This window comes from Sinocyclocheilus rhinocerous, unplaced genomic scaffold, assembly GCF_001515625.1.
Source record: "Sinocyclocheilus rhinocerous isolate Xijiao unplaced genomic scaffold, SAMN03320098_v1.1 scaffold1325, whole genome shotgun sequence".
Classification (NCBI taxonomy): Eukaryota; Metazoa; Chordata; class Actinopteri; order Cypriniformes; family Cyprinidae; genus Sinocyclocheilus; species Sinocyclocheilus rhinocerous.
Window position 1 is genome coordinate 153,867 of NW_015659004.1, and position 24,347 is coordinate 178,213.

Below are 24,347 nucleotides of genomic sequence, written 5' to 3' on the forward strand. Positions count from 1 at the left end.
ACTTGCGGGAATAACAACGTTTGAAATAGTAATCTTTTGTACTATAAATGTTTCCTATTGATGAGTTTATTGCCTCCTTTGTGAATAAAAGTATTATTTCTTTCAAAAGAATTGTTCATTTTGCTACAGACCATGGTGTGGTATAATGTGGATAAGTTGTACCTGTAAAGGGCAAGCCCAGTCTGAGCCATAGATTCTGAATCAGCACTTTCTCTTAACGCCCAAGTCATGCGGGGCGAAGATCCTTCCTTCTTTCATTCTCCAGGTCTGGCAGCATCTGTTATTCGAAGCTTCCAACAGTAGTGGAGGGATCAGCTGCTAAGCACTGGCAGAGGCGTGTTTCCCAACGGCACCTCCAATCAATTGCTCCTCTCTCCGGCTGGGGACGTGGGATGTTTTGATGGAAAAAGGCTGCGTGTGATGCACAGGGCTTTTCACCGTCTTGCGTTCCGACTGCAGTTCCCCTGGCCAACGCTCTGACAGGCGCTGGGCGAGCAGGAAGAGACGCCTGGAGATTCAGGGATGCTCATAGCGGGTTAATAATACACATCCTCCACAACTGGCCCACGTCAACCTCCCTATCGGCGCGATTGCCTGCTTCCTTCGCGGACCCTGAGCAGGTATATACACCGCATTTCTTACGGCTGCTTGAGGTGCGCGGGTCACGAGCAGGTGCTGTCCAGCGAAGGTGGTGCTGAAAAAGCGGCTTGTGTGCTAGGTAGAGCCGAGCCTTTGCGGCGGGGGTTCAAGTAAGGTAATGCACCAAGACTACTGAGGTCGGACTCGGAACGAAAACACTTTGCAGAGATCCTGGTGAGCTTGGGCCATATGACCAAATATACTGTCCTGAACTGGATTAAGAAAGTCATTGGTCGAGAAGTCCAAAGTTACCTTCTGGATCTCTGACCCCCGGAAGTTGATAGGTATATTTTCTATCTAAAATACGCACGGTGGTGATAGACAGTAACGCAAATGAATCAAACTAGCTCTGCACAATGGTGTTGCTATTGTGACAGCCTGATTGTCGCTATCAGCATCAGCTGCACGGAGGGATTTGATTATCTGTCATTGTGGAAGATAGAAATGATATTTACTGTGTCATTTTTGCTCGAAGACCATGCAGCGCTGAAAGAAAATACATGTGCAAAACTGGTTTCACATTGCACCTTGTGAGCTGAAGGACAAAACGTTCCGATCAAGTTGTGCATGTTTTATTGAGCTGCAGTAGGCTATCATCACTTTTGCTATTATTATTATATAGGCTATCATTATTAATAATAAAACCTGTTCATTTTGTGTGCAGATCTGGCTGTACGATCTCTGGTCTCATACATTTGAAGTGCCAAGTACAAGGACAGGAACACTTGAAAAGCCATCATGAATTTCCTGATGAAAGCAGCTTTGGGAGGTGAGTGTATATATTCCCGTTGGGAGATTAGAAGTTAGAATGAGCGACTTGAGTCAGTGCTGTAGTGCTGCAGCAGTGGTCACGTGCGCGCTCCTTGGAAGTCGTTCGATGTTCAACTTAACGCACTGATGAGAGAGAAGGTTGTGCTACTGTCTAAACAAGCGACACTTTGGCGTTTAGCATCTCTTGCGTGCAGCAGCCCAGGACTGAATGTTGAGCAGTATGAACAGTAATTATAAAAAAATTATTAGATCAAATGTAATAAAATTACAATGAATTATTACATACTATGGCATATGGATAACAGGTTTACATTTTTTTTTTTTGCAAATTCAGGACCAGGTGCTTTTCTCTTGGGTAACAGAGTTGAGTGGTGAAAGGGATAGTCCGCCTTTCATGAAAAATGAAAAATGAAAATTCTGTCATTAATTACTCACCTTCATGTCATTCCAAAGACCTTCATTCATCTTCGGAAACACAAATTATATATATATTAAAATATTTTTGATGAAATCCAAGAGCTTTCTGGCCCTCCATAGACATCAAGGGTCCTACCAAGTTCAAGGCCCAGAAAGGTACCAAGAACATTGACAAAATAGTCCATGTAACATCAGTGGTTCAACCGTAAGTTTATGAAGCTACGAGAATACTTTTTGTGCGAAAAAACAAAAACAAAAATAACGACTTTATTCTACAATTCTTCTCCCCCGAGTTACCACGACAAAAAATTAAGACAATTTAGAGATATTATTTGTTTGTCATTTTATGCATTTATTATTTGTCATGGCATAGAAGATATCCACTTCCTGAGTGTCACCAATTTTAAGTAATGTTGTAATGGGGAAAGACATGTGGTAACAGGGTTGCATTGCGTAACAGCTAAAAATTCTGTTTTTTAGTTTTGTTCAAATTTGATTTACAACACTTTTAGTTTTACTACAATGAACAATAAACTCAACAGTTTGGCAAAATTACGACATTACTGTATTTAATAGTTCAATCCAAATGATCAAGGTCTCTGAGATGAGACAGGCCTTGCTAGTTTTAATGTTAGATTCATTTTATGTAATATAATAGTTTAGCAAACATGTTTAATAAGTCTCACAACACAAAACATATGTGTCTCTACTTCTTGGGGACAAAAATATATATTGGAAAACCAAAGTGCACCCTATTTGTGGAACATGCCATGGAATTATTTGAAATACCATACAATACCACATAAATACCATGGTGCATGATTATATTTGTTATCATTTAGGCCAGTGGCACCACCACAGTATATTTGTGCAATATTCATATAATAATGGACCATCTCTCACCTTCACTATGCTGTTATGTGAAAGCTTGTTTGTGTGTAGTGATGTGGTGTGGTCCTGTGATGTGGATGCCCAAATGGCCATGCAGTTCAAATATTTGCTTCAGCGCTTTCAGACTCGAGCCCGAGTGTGTTTAAAGTAGAAAAGCTGATGTCACCGCTGGACCAGGGCCACAGAGCAGCCCACTGAAGCAGAGGACAGTGTGAAGAGCACCAGCTGCCCTAACCATCCCAAAAATAGATATTTCAAAACACAAGACTTAAATTGATACATTAGTGACAGCGATTCTTCAATCATAGACTCGAAAAAATGAGCAGCTTTGTTTTAACGTTTCAGACAGAGAACCATTTTGATGCCATCTGTTGAGAGGTACAAAAGCGGAAAGGGAGCACATGCAACACCATATGTTAACCAGATTGGTAAATTTTTGTTTTTCACCATGTCTGTTGCTGTTGCTAATTTTTTCCATACTCTCCTTGAAGCTAAAATTCAAGGATCAATTATGGATTCAATATGCTCCATATTCACTCACAGGACTCAAAAACATGGTTTCCATATGCATACAACAATGTACACTGAAAAATAAACAGGCACTCAAGAGCATATACAGACACTGAGAGGCACAATATACATATACACACAACATACAAATATCACACCTATTAGGGATATGCTTACAAATGCCAACGTTAAATGTTCAACTCATACAATCATGCACTTTTTAAAATATGTGACCCTGGACCACAAAGGGTCAATATTTTTAAACCTGAAAGCTGAATAAATAAGCTTTCCATTGATGTATGGTTTGTTAGAATAGAACAATATTTGGCTGAGATACAACTATTTAAAAATCTGAATCTTTGAAATTTACTTTGAAAAATCGAAATATTGAGAAAATCGCCTTTAAAGTTGTCCAAATGAAGTTCTTAGCAATGCATATTACTAATCAAAAATTAAGTTTTGATATATTTTTGGTAGGATATTTACAAAATATCTTCATGGAACATGATCTTTTCTTAATATCTTAATGATTTTTGGCTTAAAAGAAAAATCGATCATTTTGTCCCCCAGTGTATTTTTGGCTATTGCTACAAATATACCCGTGCTACTTATGACTGGTTTTATGCTCCAGGGTCACATATATTCAGAAATTATACAATTATTAAAAGCTTATTTATTAATGTACTTTTGAATGCTAACAAATGTAACTAAACCTTAGTTCATATATTACCTAATGCTCTTTTTTACATACACAAATGTTGTGAAAAAATTTGCTTAATTAGTCATTTTAAGCACTATTCATGTTAACACATTCATTAAGGTCATATATTTGGTCTTTGTTTGTTGTGTAGACTTTTACTATTTACACATCTTAAAGATCATTCATTAATTATATGTTCATCTTTTTGCAGTACCCAATCTGGTGGAAACTATTCATCATTTGTAAATGTTTATAAATGTTTACCAAACATTAATACCTTTATGAGCAGTCATCGAAATGCCAAAAAAAGTCCCAAATGACTGGAATTCACCCTATTTACACATTTTTACAAATCATTTATTAATCATTTGTTCATGTTTTTGCAGGACCCAATCTGAAGTGGAAACTATTCATCATTTGTAAATGTTTATAAATGTTTACTAATCGTTCAGTACCTTTATGGGCACTGGACTTTTAGCTGTTGTAACAACATTTGTTTAAAGGGTGGTTTAAGTTTAGCTAAATGCTTGCTAACACATTGTAATTTAGGTGCAAAACTTTTTATTGCCTCAAATTAGTGTAGTAGCCTACTGTATATCATTAAACAGGACATTCCTTGACACAGGAGAAAAATAATTTTTTTTAAAAGAACTTGTTAATTTCTTAACACATCCCACTGTAATATAAACAGTGTAATATAAACAGTAATATAAACGTCTGACCTTTTAACCAACCCTTAAACCTACCCATACCACCAAACCCGTATCACATAGCAGCAAAAGCGTTGTACATTAACAAGCTTTTAAAAATTGTAGAACATCTGTTAAAATCATCTGTAGGTTCCATGACCATATGAATTAAACATTTAAATCACATTATCCCATTTCTAGCTATTTGAATATATATATAAACTAATTATCTGTTGAGCATTGATTTTTGTTAATGATTTATTATTATAAAGTGTTACATAATTGGATCTAGAATGTTGTATTTACTGAAGATCCTTTGAAAGTTTTGAGCCAATTCGTCCACATACAGTGTAACAATGTTTTTCTGTTTCTCTGTGTTTTTGCTGGACATCTTGGCTTTTAACAAAGGCCCGTTCTGCATAGCCACAGGCTTTCAGAGCATTCTTGATGAGTTTGCTCCTTGATATTGCACTTGTTAGTACATTCTTCGCCTTGTGGTGTAATGTTCTGATGATGTAAAGTTTGTGTTTCAGTGGGTGGTGAGAGCCAGATCACGGAAATTGATATGTAGCACATATCACACAAAGCCAGATTATTGTCGCATATATCCTCGCTTCACTTTCCAGACTGTGCTTGGGAGATCTGAATGTGATGTCCTCTGTGTACTACTAGAGGCATGAGGATGGTGGCCAGGACTTTTGCAAAGTGACATTCCCTCTGTATATTTTTGGAAGTGTGTTGAGGCATGGTGTGGCCTCCCCGGGACTGTGACCAACCCATGAGTTATTCCTGTTCATGCTAGGATACTCTGTTTAATCCAGTGAACAGGACTTCTTTCAGTGGTTGGATAGATTCGGCAACTGATATTTTTCTCAGATGCTCTGGAATGTGTTTGTGTGCCTCCAGGTGTCTTTACCTGCTGTGGTGAATTTATTATTTATAAGTTAACTTTGTTTTGCTGAGTTGGTTGGCCTTTTTTGACTTTTGTACTAACCTGTCATCAGGTTTTGCAGATAAACTGGGATAGTGTTTTTTAGTTTATAGAGAACCAATGAAATTTCATTACTACCAAATACATTAAAATTCAAAGGCTTGGGAGATTTTTTTTTTTAAATCAATACTTTTAATCAGCAAAGATTCATTAATTTGATCAAAAGTTAATTTAACCAAAAGAGCTTTCTATTCATCAAATAAACCATGCATTACGGTTTCCGCAAAAATATATTGATAAACATAAGAATTGTTTCTTGAATCAGCATATTGGAATGATTTCTGAAGGATCATGTGACACAGAAGACTGAAGTAATGAGGCTGAAAATTCAGCTTTACATCACAGAAATAAATAAAATTTTAAAATACATTCAAATAGAAAACAATTATTTTATTATATATCTCTTTTTATCATTGACTTTTTAATTTTAAAAAAAAGGTGGTAGGCATAAGAGGAAAAAAAACTTACCAATTTTGAATGTTAGTGTATTTATGTAATTTTCTTGTATAATTAGGTTTATCATATCAGCTTTACATCAAGCCTCAACATATTGTCTAATATACAGTATAAATAGTATACACTTACGTTCGCTTTTTAATTTGGAAATAGCTAGCTTAATATCTATTAAGCTATTTGTAAATATCTAGGCCTTATCTGTTGTACGAACAGGTAATATAAATAGTGCAATTGCACATTGTTTTTGTAATTGCATCCAGTTGGGGGAAGTCGTGGCCTAATGGTTAGAGTCGGACTCGTAACCCAAAGCGTTCGAGTCTCGTACCGGCAGGGATTGTAGGTGGGGGGAGTGAATGTACAGCGCTCTCTCCCACCTTCAATACCACGACTGAGGTGCCCTTGAGCAAGGCACCGAACCCCCAACTGCTCCCCGGGCGCCGCAGCAAAAAAATGGCTGCCCACTGCTCCGGGTGTGTGTTCACGGTGTGTGTGTGTGTTCACTGCTGTGTGTGTGCACTTTGGATGGGATAAATGCAGAGCACTAATTCCGAGTATGGGTCACCATACTTGGCCACATGTCACGTCACTTTCATCATTTAAAAAACACAAAAAGTTGTTTGTAATTTATATTCTTTATAGAATCTCTTATGTGTTTGCAGGAGGCCCCCCTGATGTTGGCAAAATGTTGGGAGGAGATGAGGATAAAGATCCTGAAGCAGAAAAAGAGAAGGAAGAAGAGAGACAGGAAGCTCTGAGACAGGAAGAGGATGAGAGGAAGGACAAACACGCCAAGATGGAAGCAGAGCGAGAAGCCATAAGACAGGGCATCAGAGACAAGGTTAGAGAGACCAACCATCATGGTCAGATCTCTGCTTTTTGGAAAATTATCATTAGCTATCCTTATTGGCCCCCCAAACCTTCTGAAGTCAACTCTGTGTTTTCAATATTGTCAATATTTTTTTCATCTAGTTGAAGGGATAAGTCCATCCAAAAATGAAATTTCTGTCATCATTTACTAATCCTCACATCATCCCAAACTTTGTGACTTTGTTTCTTCTGTGGAACATAAAAGTAGATATTTCGAATAATGTTGTTAACCAAACAGTTTCTGTTCCCATTGAATTCCATTATGTGGACAAAAACTAAAATCGAAATCCACTGGAACCAAAACAAAATATCTTCTATGGACTCTATTCACATTTCCTGTGGACAAGGCCTCAGAAGCTTACGGGTAACAGTGGTGAACAGAATCTACAACAAATATAATTCTTGCATTTCCATTTACTCCAATAGCAAAAGAAAAAAATCTGTAATAGCATTTCATTACAGTGTGTGAAAAAGGTCCATTATGTTCCATAGAAGACAAAGTCATACAGGATTGGAACGGAGTAAATGATGACATAATTTTCATTTGTGGGTAGACTATCCTTTTGATGACAATTAAAAAAAAATGTACAAATTATTACTCAAAGAAAATAAGGCACACAACTTGCAGTTAGTTCTTTAAATAGCTGGCAAAATTGTATCTGTCACTGCATCACAGTAGTACCATGATATTTTCTAAAGTACCATGTAAATATCATGGTACTGCATACGAGCACAGTAATCATTCAGTATATGATTCAAATGTTTGGACACATTTGACTCAAAAGTGCATAGACAAGCATAAACAGTGTCTTAGTTTCTTTACCTTAAAGGGATAGTTCACCCAAAAAATAAAAATTCTGTCATTAATTACTCGCCCTCATGTCATTCCAAACCTGTAAGACCTTCGTTCATCTTCAGAACACAAATTAAGATAGTTTTGATGAAATCTGAGAGCTTTCTGACCCTCCCATAGACAGCAACATAACTACCACGTTCAAAGCCCAGAAAGGTAGTAAGGACATTGTTTAAATAGTCCATGTGACGTCAGTTGTTCAACCTCAGTTTTATAAAGCTACGAGAATATATTTTGTGCGCAAAGAAAACTAAAATAACGACTTTATTCAACGATTCTTCTCTTCTATGTTGAGGTTGAACCATTGATGTCACATGGACTATTTTAAAGGGGTCATAGGATGCTACATGCACTTTTACAAGTTGTTTGAACAGACCTATGACCCCTTTAACAATGTCCTTACTACCTTTCTTGAACGTGGTAGTTGCGTTGCTCTCTATGGAGGGTCAAAAAGATCTCGGATTTCATCAAAACTATCTTAATTTGTGTTCTGAAAGTGAACTAAGGTCTTTGGAATGATATGAGGGTGAGTAATGACAGAATTTTCATTTTTGGGTGGAAAAATGTTTTTGGCTTTAAGCATTCTTTATTGATACAACCTTTTTAATGTCAGCTTTGTAACATCTCTATGTTTGTGCATCAGTATGGCATTAAGAAGCGCGAGGTGGCCGAAGCAGAGGCGCAGGCGGCGATGGAGCAGGCGAGCGAAGGCAGTCTGACCCGTCCAAAGAAAGCAGTACCATCCGGCTGTGGAGATGACGACGAGGAGGAAAACATCATGGACACGATGATGAAGTATCTACCGGGCCCGCTGCAGGACATGCTGAAGAAGTAATTCCCGAAATAATCTCAAGCACACGCAGCTTTAGATATTATTTTAACGTGTACTGACTTCGGCGAGAAGAGAGCACACTAGACAAAACACCGACTACATTTACCTTTCACATATTTCAATTCGCGAGGAGCTTTAGATATTAGTGACAGATCAATCAATCAAGCAAGAGGGGTTAATTATCAGAATATAAGCCATATTTTATCTTTACAGGGAAACCTGAATCACATCATCTCTTCGGCAGTTATTTCTTATTCAATACGTAAACAGCAATATATATGCATGAATTGTTCCGAGTGTCTATTCCACTGTTTTGTATCACCAATCGATAAGGTTTTCCACGTTCATTTAGCGGTCGATATGAGGAAAAAGTACTTGGTTGAAGACATTCTGGTCTTGCATGTGTCCATAGTGTTTATGTGCTCACTGACATCTTGTTTTTGTCAGCAGAGATTGCAATCAGATAAAGGAGGCAATAACATTCTCCCACGCTGTAAGCTAAATGACAACTACTTTGTACGTTTGTCACTACGCCATTTAGTTCATTCTGGCGAATCTTGTCCCACTTGCACTGTAGTTTCATCAGTCTGGAACATTTAATGCCTCAATTCAGTTTAACAGTGTTGTCGAGACTGCGTTCTCGCACCGTTTTTGTGCTTTACGACAGATTCTGAATTTACGAAGATTTCTGATTTTAAGATTGAAACTCAGTTTCACTGGGACGCTCTGTGTGTTTCGAATGGACTGTAATTTCTCTGGTCTAGAGCAAGGGGGAATTCTCATCTGTGATCTACAACATTCTCAGCAATAATAACGTATTCTGTTTGCTTGGCTTGCAGTAAAACGAAATAAAATCGCAAGAGTGTATGAATGGCTCTGATGATATAAAAAAAAAGTGATATGTCTGTCTTAAGATCTGTTGGGTATATGGCATTGTAATAAACCAATCACACATACCTAGTTTTGGTGTTTCAATACTAAAAAATAGCGATTAACGGAATTTGCAATATTCTAAAAGAAAATGTGTAGTTAACATGATTTATGTTGTGTAATATTATACCTGCAGATTTTATGAACTTAAGTTGATAGTAATACTGTTCAGCAGAGTATTACTCTTACTATAACTTAACCATTAGGCAAAGGTAGGCGACCGCCTTGGGCCCCCAAAAGCCAAGGGCCCCCTAAAATGCTTTTTATATGCGAGATGCGCGTTCAGTGCGGACGCACAAGTGGTTGCTGTGGTGTTCATTACCACGACAAACGTCTGTGCGTCCACGTTGAACGTGCTGCTTAGCAAAAGTAGGGCGATGTAGTAAATGGGGACAGAATCCCGGAATCTATTCATAAAAACTGAATTTACTGTGTAACGCAGGAATGTGACGGAATGAACGGCGCAGACGCGTGTTTCGTTTGCTAGTTTACTATTTAAGCACGCGCAACGCTCGCGGTTGTCGTCTGTAGTAGCTAAATAGTATTTTTGCCATTTAATATTCACATACACTAGTCCATATCGCGGTTTGATTGAAGTGTACTGAATTGCATTTGAGAAAAAAAAACTGAATCCAGACAAATTAAAACGGAAAAAAAGATTTAGGAAAAAATAAAACTTAGGCTAATTTGGGAAAAATAAAACGGATTTCATAGGGCCCTACAAATATCATGCATCTGAAGCTATAATTTTAATACTAAGCAACAGTGCATATTATATAGGGCCTATTTTAATTTTTTTAAACGGCGCTCACTCGTTTTTGTGAAAGACCCAAGAAGGATAAATGAATACTTTCATTCAGCTATGATCCATGAAATTGATCAAACAAATTCTCATGTTATTTCACTTTCCCACATTAAAAAAGTGGAAGACTGATAACGTTACAAAAAATTCATTTGCATTTAGCATTTTCGATTCATCAAAAAATCCTGGGGAAAATGAATGTATCATGTATTCCACAAAAAAATTAACTTTACCATCACAGGAATAAATGTAAATATTTTAAAATAGAAAATAGTTATTTTCATTTGTATTAATATTTTACAGTATTACTGTATTTTTCTACAAATGAATACAGCCTTGGTGAGCATAAAATTCATGAAAATCTTTCAATAATATTCAGTAATAAACAGTAGTGTATACTTGCATGTTAACAATTGATTTGTCACTGCAGTAAACTAAAAATCAGAATTTAACCAGCAATTTCATAGCCTCTAGTATATAGTGTCTATTAAACATTTATATACGTTTTAGATTAAACTTCTGAAGAAAATACAAAGCCATGTTACACATTTAAAGTCTACATATTCTTGGTATTACGCAGCCACTATTAAAAAAAACAGACCATAAAGTGGCACTGTTGATCATTCTAAAACATTTTAATCTTCTGCATATAAATATTTAAATAGTATTCCTGATGCAAAGCTATTAATGTGGTTTAAAAGGTTTCTGCTGAGGGCAACATTTCCACACAACGTTTTCAGTTTTTATTAACTCAGTAAACCACATACAGCAAGGTGCACTAACAAAATGTACATGTGTGCACCAGCCCAGGCACTCTATGGCAATGATTATGGGCCTGCGTCCAAACACAGGACAAGACAATCAACAGTCAATTTTCCCTTTTTGGTTTTGAACAAGACGACGACCCCAAAAGTCCTATAAATGCTCTGTCCTTTAAACAGTAGAAAATGTTTACATCCATAAAACATACTGACTTTTACTATGCTGGAACAGTGTGAAGAGAGTAAGGCCTGATCACGGGCAACAAATATCTGAGAAACACACACACCCTGCTAAATCACTGCACATCAAAAAGAAATAATTTTTAGCAAAATAATTGTATTGTTCAAATCATTCAGTGCAATTTTAAGTATACATTCCTGTACAAGAGCTCAACAGTGCGAACATTTCATTCGCAACTTTCATTGCAACTAAAAATAGATGTGTGCAAACTGTAAAATGAATTTAGAAGCATATCTTAATCATTTAAGGTCTTAAATTTGGGGATGAAAACCTGAAATCACGATACAGCCTAATGTTTTCAGGAAGGAAAAACTGCAAACATTATTTAACACATATAGACTTTACTTGTATAAGCACAATAATCTGTTTATAACAATATATATAATTATAAAATACAGTTTGAATCTGAAATAATTAAAGACCTAGTGTACTTTTTGTACAAAGACATTCTTACACTTTCTCAGACAACCTCTATGCTAGACATTGAGCAATCCTTACTGCATTTGTAGAAAGATAGAAACGTAAAATTGCAATTAAAGGAATAGTTCACTCATTTCAAAGAGTAGTTTTTATAGGATTCAAAAAAGATTTGGAATATAGAGTACAAGTCAAATGGACTACTTTTATGGTGCTTTTTGCAGCTCAGTCACTTTTATTGAAACATTCGGGTAATTTTTTTCTTTTGCACTGCATAGAAGGAAGTCAAATGTTTAAAAAAAGACACCAAATGTAAACATTTTGGGTGAACTACTCCTTTTTAAAGAAAAAGCTTTGCATGCACAGCTAGCCGGAGGACATTTTCTATAATATTTTAGTAGAGTTGGCATCAGAATGCTCTCTTAATGCAGAAGAAAGTAAAGACTAAACCTTAAAACCTGAAGAAAACATTAGACAGCCAAACAAACAAACTGAGAAACAACCAGATAACGGAGAGAGACCGGTTTTGAATTCACTTTGACAGAGAAAAATGCAGTAGTGAAGATGCTGAAGTGGCAGAAGGAAGCTTGAGGAACAGTACAAAAGTTAAAAAACGATCCAGAGGCTTGAGGGATTGCGAGGAGGCAAAAATGAGAGCGAAAAGACAGCAGGTAGTGCCCAGAGGGAGAGGAGGAGGGCAAGACTCTGTTTACTTGGGTTTCGTTGTGAACTTGAACTTTTTACAGAAGGCTCTTTCCAGCTCAGGGACTGACAGAGTGAATGTGATCGCGCCATCTGAGTCCGACCGAACTACACGTGCTGGAAATACATACATGGCATGAAAACAGCAATACATATACTCCCTTTAATGTTTATTCAGTCAGGCTGCCATAAATGGATCAGAAGTGACAACTTCCTATTTAATATAAATGCTGCTCTTTTAAACTTCCATTCATCAAAGAACCATAAAATTATTAAGTAGCACAAATGCTTTCTACATTGCCAAAAACAAGAATTTGTTTCTCGAGCAGCAAATCAGCATATTAGACTGATTTCTGACAGATCGTGTGACACTAAAGACTCGTAAATTGTAATAATATTTGACAATATTATTTTTAATTGTATCTTTTACCAAATAAATGCCAAAAACATTCAAAAATCTCCCACAAACCGAACTGGTAGTGTACCTATTTCAGCAAAACCAGCATACAAACACACAGTTATGCATTTTTAAACAAATATAGGCAATTAGCATCAATAAATGTTAATTCTGAAATACACATACAAATACCAAACTCGACTGCATCTATCTCAGTGTGTGTTTCTTACCCAGATCATTGTTGTTCATCATGGCATTAGAACCACGCAAGCGTGGGCCCTGCTGGGTGAAGTGGTATCCAAACTTCAGCAGAGTAGTGTTCTTCTCCAAAATGTTAGCTATCTCCATCTCAACCTTATTACCTAAAGGCTGGCTCTGTATCACACATAAACACACAGGTTATAATAACTCTTTTCATTCCTTGCTACTCCTGTGATCAGTACAGATAATGGCTCAGACCTCATATGACTTTAGTCTGTGTATGTATGTGTGTGTGTGTGTGTGTGTGTGTGTGTGTGTGTACTCCTGTGATCAGTACAGATAATGGCTCAGACCTCATATGACTTTAGTCTGTGTATGTATGTGTGTGTGTGTGTGTGTGTGTGTGTGTGTGTACCTGGTTGTCAATCTTTAGCTCCAGCAGTGTAGTGTTGCTCTTTAATGATTCCACGAGCGCCAAAATTCCAGCTCCAGTAATGAAGTTTGACTCAACGTTTAGACTCTTCAGAGTGGTGTTCACTTTCAGCATGTCTGCTAGTGCCTGGGAACCAAACAACATTACACGTTGTTTAATACCTATACTACTGTTCAAAAGTTCAAAATTCAAATCGTTGAAAACAGCTGTGCTGCTAAATATTTTTGTGGAAACCACGACACATGATTTCAGGATTCTTAGAAAGCTCAAAAAGCATTTATTTGAAAAAGAACTCTTTTAATCCATTTAATGTATTCTTACTGAATAAAATAGTTCATTTAAAAAAAGTCAAATGGTAGAACAGTAGATGAATAGTGTACTTAGTGAAGTAAATCTCAGTAACAACATATTAGACATATTTCATCCAAAAAAACGCCATTGCAACATTTTTTATTCAAATCAGCCTAAAAGTAGTACTTTTTTGCCTTAAAATTAATGAAAATGTATTGAGAATGAAAATGCTTAATTGTTATAACAAGGTCACAACTCCAAAAATTATATATACAGAGTTCTGGCATGAAACTCTAGATGGCACAGTCTAATGGGTCTAGCTCAATCTGACCTGGTGACATCATTGTCACATGGCAGCTGATTGGTACTTCAGCATACGCTTTCAAAGTTGGGACTGGAATATTCTACAGATCACCAAAAAAACAGAGAGGACACATAACGGGGTAAACCATCAAAACATATATTTGTTTGCTGTAGCAGTTGGCAGCGCACTTCAAAAACTCTCCACCTTCCCCAGCTCCACCTGTATAGATCTGCTACGGATCACCAAAAAAACAGAGAGGACACATAACGGGGTAAACCATCAAAACATATTAAGACACTATGCAACAGAGAGTACAGTATAAATAAATGAGTGAAAGTGGCACCTTGATGTTGTTTAGGTTGACCTCAACAAGGTCTGGATCATTTCTCTTGATTCTCTGTAGTGTTTCCTCTACATCTGTGTCATTGGGCTGTTCGTCTGGCACTGGCTTATACTGAGTACACTGGATTACGCCTGTTTATATTATATAACTCTCAATTACAACAAATTATATGGTTCAGTGCCAGATATATAACAAAATACTATATCACATTGTAAAACTCTACACTGTATACATCTATTCACAGCAATCCCAAGCTACACTAACAAATGTATATGGCATTGCATTACATTTATTAACATTTTTACATTAATGTACTTTTTTTTTCTTCTTTAAATTCATGCATTCCCTGGGAATCGAACCCATGATTTTGACAATTCTAGTGACATGCTCTACTGTTTAAGCTACAGGAATTCTTTAGTTAATTAATTGCATTAATTTTTATAGAATGATAGCTCAAACACACTTTAAATCACCTGGAGACCAGCTGTTTAAAAGTAATTGCAATAATGGCTCAAACTAAGTATAGAAGGTTTAGCATCATTTGTCTGCAGACGCGTTTGACATTCAGGCATGTTTAAAGGAATAGTTCACTCAAAAATTAAAATTTGTTGAAAATTTACTCACCCTCAGGCCACCCAAGATGTAGCAACTGTCACTTCTGGCCAAAATACCAGTCCATAAACAATAACAATGCTTCATCTAGTCAAAAAGTCCATCCCCTGTTGTACTCTCATGTGAAAATCCACTTGTAAACGGTGCTTGATCTGAGAATATTTCTCTCCTGATTCAGACAAAACAACCTTTTCCACTGGAAACAGCAATATAGATAGAGGACTCGTATTTTTAGCCAAAAGCATAAGTTTGAAGTTAAAAATGTCTTTATGGATTTATTACACACGTTTAGCTTTTCATTAATTGATGGACTGGAGTCATTTGGATTACTTGTATAGCTTCATCCAGTGTAGACAGCATCACTGTCATATTGTGACGCTTGTATCAGCTGTTTGAACTTTCATTAAGATGGCACCCATTCACTGCAGAGGATCCATTTTTGTCTGGATGAAGAAACAAACTCATCTACATCTTGGATGGCCAGAATACATAAAAGACAGAGTACATTTTCAGCAGATTTTCTTTTTTCAGTAAACTATTCCTTTAAGTGTAATCTATAATTCGATCATAAATAATTATTCAGACAAATATAAAGCATAAAATCAAACAAACACATTACAGGACAACTGAATATTCACTTACTGTTCAAGCCCTGTTTGTTGACGATAGTACTGCTGGCCAGTGCTTCGTAATACTGCTGATTACTCATCAGTGTGTGCATGCCCAAAATGGCTTTTCAAATTTAGAAAGAGGGGAAAAAAGCATGTCAAAAAAGCATTTTAAGCATTTTATGTCAGTCAAGTTTTGAAAATGCACAACATATACATGTAAATCATACGTAAAATCATGTTTTCCAAGATACCAACTCAACATCATTCACATTTACCTGACGAAAAATATCTCAAGCAGAACAGTAATGCCATCAGATGAACTAGTGCAGAATAAAAAACTAAATTGTACAGCAAAACATCTGAATAGGGAGTCAAGAGGAAGTGCAATTTAGGAGTCTGGCATGTATACTGCATCTGATTGTTGACCCTGGGCCAAAGACAACTGAACTAACCTCATTCCCATATGAAGCTCCAATCTGTCTGTGCATATAAACTGTTCAGACTAAGTCGACTCCTTAAATCCTGCTGTCTTTGAAACATGATCCCAAATAAAAAAATTAAAAATTGACCTCATTTTAAACAAAACCTCTCTATCATGCTAAATGAGAGCAAGTTAGTGTCTGACAGTTGAGAGGTTTTTTTTTATCCAGCAGGAAAAACTTTGTTCCCCTTTTTTGGTAGCCATGTGTCTTTAGCGCACATGGATGAGTCATCATTGTTATGAAAGAAAAAGAGCTCAAACTCGCATACCCAGTTTCAAGAATTGACATGTGCACAGTTGCACGCCAGTTCACCTAAAAAAAAAAATGAATTATTTACCCTGTTGTTCCAAACCTGTATGGTTTAGTTTTTTTCCCCCTATGAAACACAAAACAATTTTGAAGAATGCTGCTGCTCTTTGTGGTATCTCAAAAGAGGAAAGATAGTCAAACAAGTTTGGAAGCAACACGAGGGTAAGTAAATGACAGAATTTTCATTTTTAGTAACCCTGAAATAACACTTAAATCATCATGCAGACAACATAATATGCTGAACATGCCATTCAAATACTGAACTAATGTTTAAGACGTTTTCTGGAAATGTTAGAGCAGCATACAATGTTACAAATAAACCTACTGGAATGATCCGTGGCTTAGAAACAATGGAGCAGGGGAGTGGACAGAGAAAATGAGGAATGAAGATGTAAAAATGGAGTGGAGAAAGCTAAAGGACAGACCAGAGAGAGGCACACGGTGAGATACACACAGGAAGGGGGAATTAGTCAATGAAATCACAGGTGGATTCACTCATTTGAATATGCATTCATATTAAAATTAGCGAACAGAAGGTGCTGAATTGAATTACATCCTGATACATTCATATTTTAAAATAACATTTATAAAATTGTGTTTTGGAATGGTGTTACATGAATTAAATTGCTAACATTTGTATTGTACCTGCTATATCGCACAATTCTGCGTCAGTAGCACTAGATAGCGCCTCCTCTAGTTCAGGCTCCAGAGTGACATCTTCCAGGATAGGGTCAACAACTTTGGTCTTAGGCATCCACATTTTTCCTACATACGCACATTTACACACATACCGAGATGGAGAGAGAAGGAAAAAATGCCTTCATTTATTTTTGACTGTCCTACATATGTGGCACCATTTCAACATCAAATTTTGCCTCTAAAACAATTTATTAAATGTGAGTGTTCTTGTTTAATGAGATGTGATATGTGAATAAATCCTAAAAGTTAATATCACTTCATGTGCATCATTTCCAGTGCCTATGTGTAATTTCACTGCGTTATGCAAAAAGTGTCAAATAGAAACTGTTTGTATTTAGGTTTCATAAAAGAGCTATGTAATTTCCGTTAATAAAATGTCAAACGCAAAGCTGGAAATGACAGTGTAGTGGCAATGTTTATAACTCAGGATAAAAAGACAAAAACTACATAATTTCTCCTGTGATGTACAGTGTATATATATATATATATATACACTATTGGACTTTTTAGTTGACAAATTACAAACTAATGAGAGTGTGAAGAGAGTTTATATTTCTCTAAAAGTTCCAAAAGTGCCCATGGTTCTAAAATGTAAGTCACTTCTTACCTCTTTTCTCGCCAGTGTAGGGAACAAGTTCATCTCGGTCTGGATGCTCTTTGGCCTCTTTCTCCAGGTGAGAGAGAAGGTTATCCCTCTGGAACGTTCCGGTCGGAGCTTTCTTGGTCTGATCCCTCTGTCTGAATCCTGCTGGCAACAGTGCGTTCTGAAAACAATATCATTTATGAACATTAGATCTGTCATCAAAATATCATAAAAATCACACAGAATGTAAACTAGTCCATTACAGTAAAATATAAACTTGCCATATCTGGTATCTTAAGTTAATACCATTACTGTACATGGTACAGGGGCCATTTTCCATCAATTTCCTCTTTGCAACTATTTGATACAGGCTATATGAGATTTCTGCACTTAACCCAGGTTTTCTCATTTGCACCCACTTACTGAAAAAGCAAACTCCACCACCGCCTTAAAAACAGAAAGCAATGATAACATTCTTCTAAGACAGGGCCTATCAGCCACAGAGCAAACGGGGGGATGTGTACGTATGTGCATGTTAAATGCGATGACAGAATCCAAAACACACAGCATTTCAGAGAGAACTCAGAGAGAACAGAGCTTTACCGGACACCTTAGTATTGTTTATTCTTAGTGCAGATAAAATTGAGCAAATGGAGACTCCAATTAATTCTAAAGTGACATTTAAAATCGTTAAAGTAGAGATTTCCACTACAAAATTTACAAGCACAATTTAGTGTTTCGGGAAAGGCTCTGCTTTGGTGGGGACTGTTTATTTTTGTTACACTAGAGCAGATTTAACTTTTGTTCCAGCACTAGTATTTATGGTAAACTTCTGCACCTCTCAGTTTGGGAGAATAAATAATTTTTTTCCTCCTCTCTGTTGCTGGACATTTAGCCTACCTCTGTGTCTAAATCTGTCAAGAAATGCTTAGATGCTGGAGTCAAACCAGATTCCTCAAGAGCAAATATAAAACTGTGGTCTGAGTGAGAAAAAGAACACTAACAGAGAGAACCACTTCATTCCCTATACTGCAATACAGCAGCGCACACTCCAACCCATGTAAAACAACACAGTCCTCTCAAACTCAGAAACGCCAATGTGATACAACACAGTCCAGACAAACAAAAACAACAGGAATTAAGTGGTCTTCTCAAACAATAATAGCAATGCTCAACACATAATAAACCAGACTAAGCAGCAACACAGTTGAGTCAAACAAACACCATGATTCGTAATAAAAACCCAGTCCAGCCAAACAAACATAACAATGAAACAGCACAGTGAAACACTGTAGAAAGTGGGTTTCATAAATAAATATGCCATTGAAACAACAACACCTAACAAATGATTGTACAACACAGTACAGACAGAAAAGCATTATACAAAAAAAAACCCACATCCAGTCAAACAAACATTATACTAAAAAAAAAAACACACTCCAGCCAAGCAAACATGACTATGAAACAATATAGTCCAAACAAACAGTAAACACAGGAATTAAGTGGGCTTCTTAAACAAAAATGGCACACAGTCCAAAATAAAACAATCCAGTCAAACAAACACCATTATGTCACTACACAGTAAAGACAAACAACACATTATACATAAAAACACAGTAAAGTCAAACACCAAACATTGGGAAATAACACAGTCCAGATGAAAAAATCCACACTAGGGAACAACAAAGGCCAGACAAACAAACCAAACTAGGTAGCAACAGTCCAGACAAACAAACACCACTCGGAAATGACACAGTCCAGACAAACAGTCCACATAAACAAACCAGACACATTTAAAATACAGTCCAGACAAACAAACATCACTACAGTGCAGACAAACAAACACCACTACGTGTAAAATAATCCAGTTCAGTCAAACAAAACAACAGCCTGATTAAACTAATCCCGCTACTAAACACAGGACATACAATAGGTCTCCCTTAAAAACGTTCACATATCTTATAGTCTAAATACAATATTTACAGATCAGAAACAGATCAGGTTTTGTTCAAAGTTTTTTTTAACCTTTCATATTGTAAAGTATTCCGAGACAAATGAACTGTGTGAGCACATAAACAAACCAGACACATTTAAAATACAGTCCAGACAAACAAACACCACTACGTGTAAAATAATCCAGTTCAGTCAAACAAAACAACAGCCTGATGAAACTAATCCCGCTACTAAACACAGGACATACAATAGGTCTCCCTTAAAAACGTTCACATATCTTATAGTCTAAATACAATATTTACAGATCAGAAACAGATCAGGTTTTGTTCAAAGTTTTTTTTAACCTTTCATATTGTAAAGTATTCCGAGACAAATGAACTGTGTGAGCACATTTATGAATCGGGTTTCATTTTATGGAGCTCTTAAAGTCCAATTTTAAGTGCACTTACATCAGGATCAAGCTCTTCGAGTTCATCTTCTAGCCTCCTGAGCTCTTCTTCACTGAGCTTCTGCAAGAGCTCATCCTCATCCACATTCCGGTACTTATCCATCTCTTTACAGAACATGGTGAATAAGATGTTATTCCCCCCAGCTCAAGATCTTGGTAAAGACAAGAGAAACAGATTCATTATTAGGTCTATTCTAAATACAAGGTTCAAAGGATTTGATGCTGAATAATTATGATGATCAATATGTCAAGTCTATGATTTTCCACAGTATTTCAGTGGATTATTCTTGCCAAATTGAAAGCATATGGGTTATGAGCAGAGTAGTACAGGTGTACTTCATCACATTAACTGCTAACATTTAACAACCAGATAAAGCACAAATACTTTGTGTTTACATCGGTCTATGCTTTACTATTTAAAACCTTTTGAATGTCTCTTTCCCAAATGTTTTGTTTGAAAACTGGACTTATGCTTGCTTTCTGTAAAATACATGCTAAATATATTTTAAAGAAACATACAGTATGGTCTTACACATTAGATGAACAGAGTAACTTATTATAATAGGCCTACATCTACACGAAAAGGAAACTTGTCAAACTGACGGCTGGCATCTGTTCTTCGCACCATCTCCATTGTCCTTGATGAATCCAATAGACAAGGACAATGCCCAGCAAAGCCTAACATACTATATAATGCAAATTTATTAACACACTGCCTTGACTTGGAGCCTCTAGTTTAGGTTTCCTGAATCAATAAACTAGTTATTATATACACATTTCTAGTTCCTCACACAAATTACTTTTTCACTACAGTTAATAAAAGTGCAATTAATGATTCTTGAATAAAGGCGTGTTGATTCTGACTAGGAGAGACCAGATACATAACTATTATATTAACATTAGTAAAATAAAGATAAAACATAGAAAATATATATCATACATTCACAACCTCAAGACAATTAATTATAGATCAAATATAGCTTATTTTCTCCGAGCTTCATCAGTCCTGTTAATATACATATTAGTATGTTTATGACTCTGCAATGAGGAAAACAAAGCGTTAGTACCGGAGCGCCTATTTTTCTCACTTACCTCAGACAGCGCTTATCCCACACTATATATAGCGCATGTGACAGCTGAATACTTTGACCAGATATGGTTTCTTTTCGGAGCCGCTAATTCACACAAATGTGCTGCTGCCTCAAGCAATGTATTCTCAAGTCCAAGGCTCACAGAAGAACAGCGCTTGACACGGCGGAGAAAGTCCAAATATTAAAAGCAGTTACTGCTACAGCCTTCTTTCACCAAGTCCAGTAGTCGGTGGTGATCAAAGTGTTTCCACAAACCCGGAGTAGCGCAGAACAATGGCCCCGCCCACCGTGCGGACCTGCCAATCAAATGACGCCAAACCTCAAGCCCACCAATCAGAGGATTGAATGGGTCCCACACCTCAAAGCTACATTTTTACCGATATCAAGCTGCAAAAACAAATGACAGTCACCCAAGTGTGTCTTGTTGTTGACTTTTTTAATTCTCCGAACCAATTGTCAACTTGGAAATAAAACAAACCTGAGCATCTGAACACAAATGTTCTATTACAATTAGGCCATTCTCTGTTTAGAAAACACACAATAAGATTGCAAACAAACCAGTGCAAAAATCAATAAGAGTATAAACAATACAAGCAGTGGTGTCTCACACAATACACACATAAAAATCAAATTACTTAGACAAATGGCCCTATTGTAAAGACACAGAAAGGAAGGTTGTTCAGGTATTAAACGAGTTAATTTTGGGAATGGCATATTATTAGTAGTATTATTTGTATAATGGCAAAAACAGGTAAAGAAATCAATTTTCCATGGCACTCAGAACGATAACAAACAATTCTTGATCATGCAAGAATAAAATGACCCACCAAACACATCTAGAGTCAATGCTCTTGAATTCTAGATTTCTTCAGACTCAAAGTTTCAGCATAGTTCTTGGAAAGGGAAGTGGTGACAGTCTCAAGCTGCTCTGTTGATCTCATCTAAAAACTCCACCACAATGTTGTGGATCCAGATGTCATTGTCCTCCTGTGTGGTGTCCACTAGGTAGACAGAGATTTTACGCTCCCAGGGCCAATCCCCCTCCTCAACGGACTCGATCTGAGCCACCAGCGGCTTCTTCTCAACATGGTTCCGGAACACCATAGAAGATTCCTCAGCCCAGACCCCTTGCTTGACACCTGAAAACAAACATTTCATATGCAAATCAGAAGCATCTACAGATACTGATCAGTTTTGAGGAATTTTGCAATAGGGCTGGGTGATACATCAAATATTTACAATATATTTGATACTTTGTTGACAACATAAAACCGACTCTGTATTAGAGCCCTGCATGGGCCTAAAATCTAGGCCCTAGCCCGGCCCTGGCCCGAGACGCTCAGGCCCTAGCCCGACAGCTTATCAGAATTCTCAGCCTGAGTCTGAACCGAGCCCTTCTTTTTTTCCCCATCTCCCAAAACAGCTTATACGACTGTTTCAGCTATTAAAATAGTTCAGCTATTAAAATAGTTCAGTTTTGTATGAAATGGCAAAGTGATTGTATTTCGTTTCATTATTTTATTAAGTTAATTTAGAAAAACGTTTGGAGCATTTTTTGTTCGTTAAATAAGTGATTGTATTTCGTTTCGTTATTTTATTAAGTTAATTTAGAAAAACATTTGGAGCATTTTTTATTCATTAAATGTAAGTTTTTGTTTTTGAAAGTAACGACCAAGCAGCCAGCGAGTTGATCTTAGCCTATGTTTGATCAATTTAGCCTTCTCAAATCATCACGACTTGTCTAAAATTAAATCTATAGTTATAAAACAGCTCCACAATGTTAGTTTAACGCTTAACCTAGATAAATGTGTGCTGACGCATATCCAATCGTTTGTGCAGAGAGTGGAAGCTGAAGTGCGATTTACAGGACATGGAGGCGCCAACTTTGAATTACTACTTTAAAACGAAATAATTCAAATCGAAAACAAAAACTCTTTCATTCAAAAATTCCTAAAGATGCATTTCTCTCTAAAAGCGCATCCAATGAGGAGATGGCGAGTCAGGATCATCATCAAATGCATGGATGATCCAAAATGCAACTTTTAGTAACTCCCCACGCTCCAACTCCTCCCTGATGCTCTGCATGGTCAATTGTCACCTGTATGCTAATGCGTGCGTATATGCGTTGCGTATTGCATACAAGGCGATGTATAAGATTTATAATATAATCAATATAATAATATTTCATACAGTAGCCTGTGTGTGCTCTGTGAGTATATGGGCACAATAAAAGGAGAAAAGCTAAATGAGCCTGAGTCCGACCCGAGCCCGATCTGTAAAAAAACAAAACAAAAAAAACAAACAAACAAAACAATGGCCTGAGCCCAGCCCGAATGGACTCAGGACCCGACGGGCTTGCAGACCTCTACTCAGTATCATTAATTTTTTTTTTTTACATTTTTTCTAACATTTTTAATTGGTTGTTAAACATACGAGACTATGCAAGCAAACTATTGTCATGATTAGTTTAAAATAAAAACACTTAAATTTAATTGGTTCAGAATCACTGATTCTACAATTTGTTTGCGCAATCATGTAAAACTGTTCACGGAAGTCCCTGTGTGGTATTAGTTAGTAAAAAAAAAAAAAAAAAATTCTGTGAAATATTACTATTTGTATTTTTGATCATAATGAATGACACCAGGAAAAGGCATTAGGCAAGTAAATAAGGTCCGTTTTGATTTCATGTTGACTTTACAGCTGCTCACAGAAATGTAACTACATCCGACCTTGAATACTAACCCACACAATTACTCTGGCACTTCAAGGTTCAGTTTCCTGGGTATGAGCATTACTCTGTCCTCCTCCACACTCTGGCACTCCTGTAAACAGACTGAACGGTGACTCATCTGTACAGAGGATCTAATACGATGGCTGATTAATCTATTGTTGCCCAAACCAGTTGGTGTGACATGTTGGAGGAGAATCACAGATTCTGTCGCTGACTGTTGTATCATGATGAAGGCATTGTCTCTGAACAGCACAGGTGGCATATCTCAGATGAATGGCTGACGTGTCAGTTCTGCTTTACTTTGCTATGGTCATTTGAGTGCCAAAAAAAATGTAAAAAAAAATACAGGAATGTATGTTTTAATTGATGGGTTTTTTTTTTTTTTTTTTT

At 36.7% G+C, this 24,347-nt stretch overlaps 3 protein-coding genes across 7 annotated transcripts in view; 1 reads left to right on the forward strand and 2 right to left on the reverse strand.

Moving 5' to 3' along the window:
* Positions 1-203: 203 nt before the first annotated feature.
* LOC107723185 (complexin-1-like) lies at positions 204-9,564 on the forward strand. 5 transcript variants are annotated; one of them, XM_016531726.1, is made up of 4 exons: positions 204-620; positions 1,304-1,408; positions 6,724-6,902; positions 8,428-9,564. In XM_016531726.1, exons 2-4 carry the CDS (start codon positions 1,378-1,380, stop codon positions 8,617-8,619), a joined length of 402 nt encoding a protein of 133 aa, XP_016387212.1. In that variant the 5' UTR covers positions 204-620; positions 1,304-1,377; the 3' UTR covers positions 8,620-9,564. The 5 variants fall into 5 exon arrangements, with proteins under 5 accessions (XP_016387212.1, XP_016387215.1, XP_016387217.1 ...); XM_016531729.1 differs by lacking the exon at positions 204-620 and adding an exon at positions 642-754; XM_016531731.1 differs by lacking the exon at positions 204-620 and adding an exon at positions 786-813.
* Positions 9,565-12,359: 2,795 nt separating this feature from the next.
* On the reverse strand, positions 12,360-21,481 carry tmod1 (tropomodulin 1). The gene is made up of 10 exons (XM_016531693.1): positions 21,228-21,481; positions 20,137-20,287; positions 17,759-17,915; positions 17,098-17,217; positions 15,693-15,782; positions 14,439-14,569; positions 14,154-14,195; positions 13,483-13,671; positions 13,097-13,241; positions 12,360-12,586 (listed from the first exon to the last, which is right to left on the reverse strand). The coding sequence occupies exons 2-10, from the start codon at positions 20,251-20,253 to the stop codon at positions 12,477-12,479; spliced, it is 1,101 nt and encodes a 366-aa protein (XP_016387179.1). The 5' UTR covers positions 20,254-20,287; positions 21,228-21,481; the 3' UTR covers positions 12,360-12,476.
* Positions 21,482-21,650: 169 nt separating this feature from the next.
* tdrd7a (tudor domain containing 7 a) overlaps positions 21,651-24,347 on the reverse strand; it is a 16,715-nt gene continuing 14,018 nt past the window's right edge. The window contains exon 18 of the mRNA XM_016531747.1: positions 21,651-22,365. Coding sequence (XP_016387233.1) covers positions 22,145-22,365 — 221 coding nt within the window. The 3' untranslated portion in view covers positions 21,651-22,144. The remainder of the gene's footprint in view (positions 22,366-24,347) is intronic.

Excerpts from the sequence above, each read along its gene's own strand:
- LOC107723185 (XM_016531726.1), top strand. The coding sequence starts at position 1,378 with ATGAATTTCCTGATGAAAGCAGCTTTGGGAG. Across the intron at positions 1,409-6,723 it reads GATGAAAGCAGCTTTGGGAG|GAGGCCCCCCTGATGTTGGC; the intron begins GTGAGTGTATAT and ends ATGTGTTTGCAG. Across the intron at positions 6,903-8,427 it reads GACAGGGCATCAGAGACAAG|TATGGCATTAAGAAGCGCGA; the intron begins GTTAGAGAGACC and ends TTTGTGCATCAG.
- tmod1 (XM_016531693.1), bottom strand. The coding sequence starts at position 20,253 with ATGTTCTGTAAAGAGATGGATAAGTACCGGAATGTGGATGAGGATGAG. Across the intron at positions 17,218-17,758 it reads CTACACTGGCGAGAAAAGAG|GAAAAATGTGGATGCCTAAG; the intron begins GTAAGAAGTGAC and ends GTGCGTATGTAG. Across the intron at positions 15,783-17,097 it reads AGAATTGTGCGATATAGCAG|CCATTTTGGGCATGCACACA; the intron begins GTACAATACAAA and ends AAATTTGAAAAG.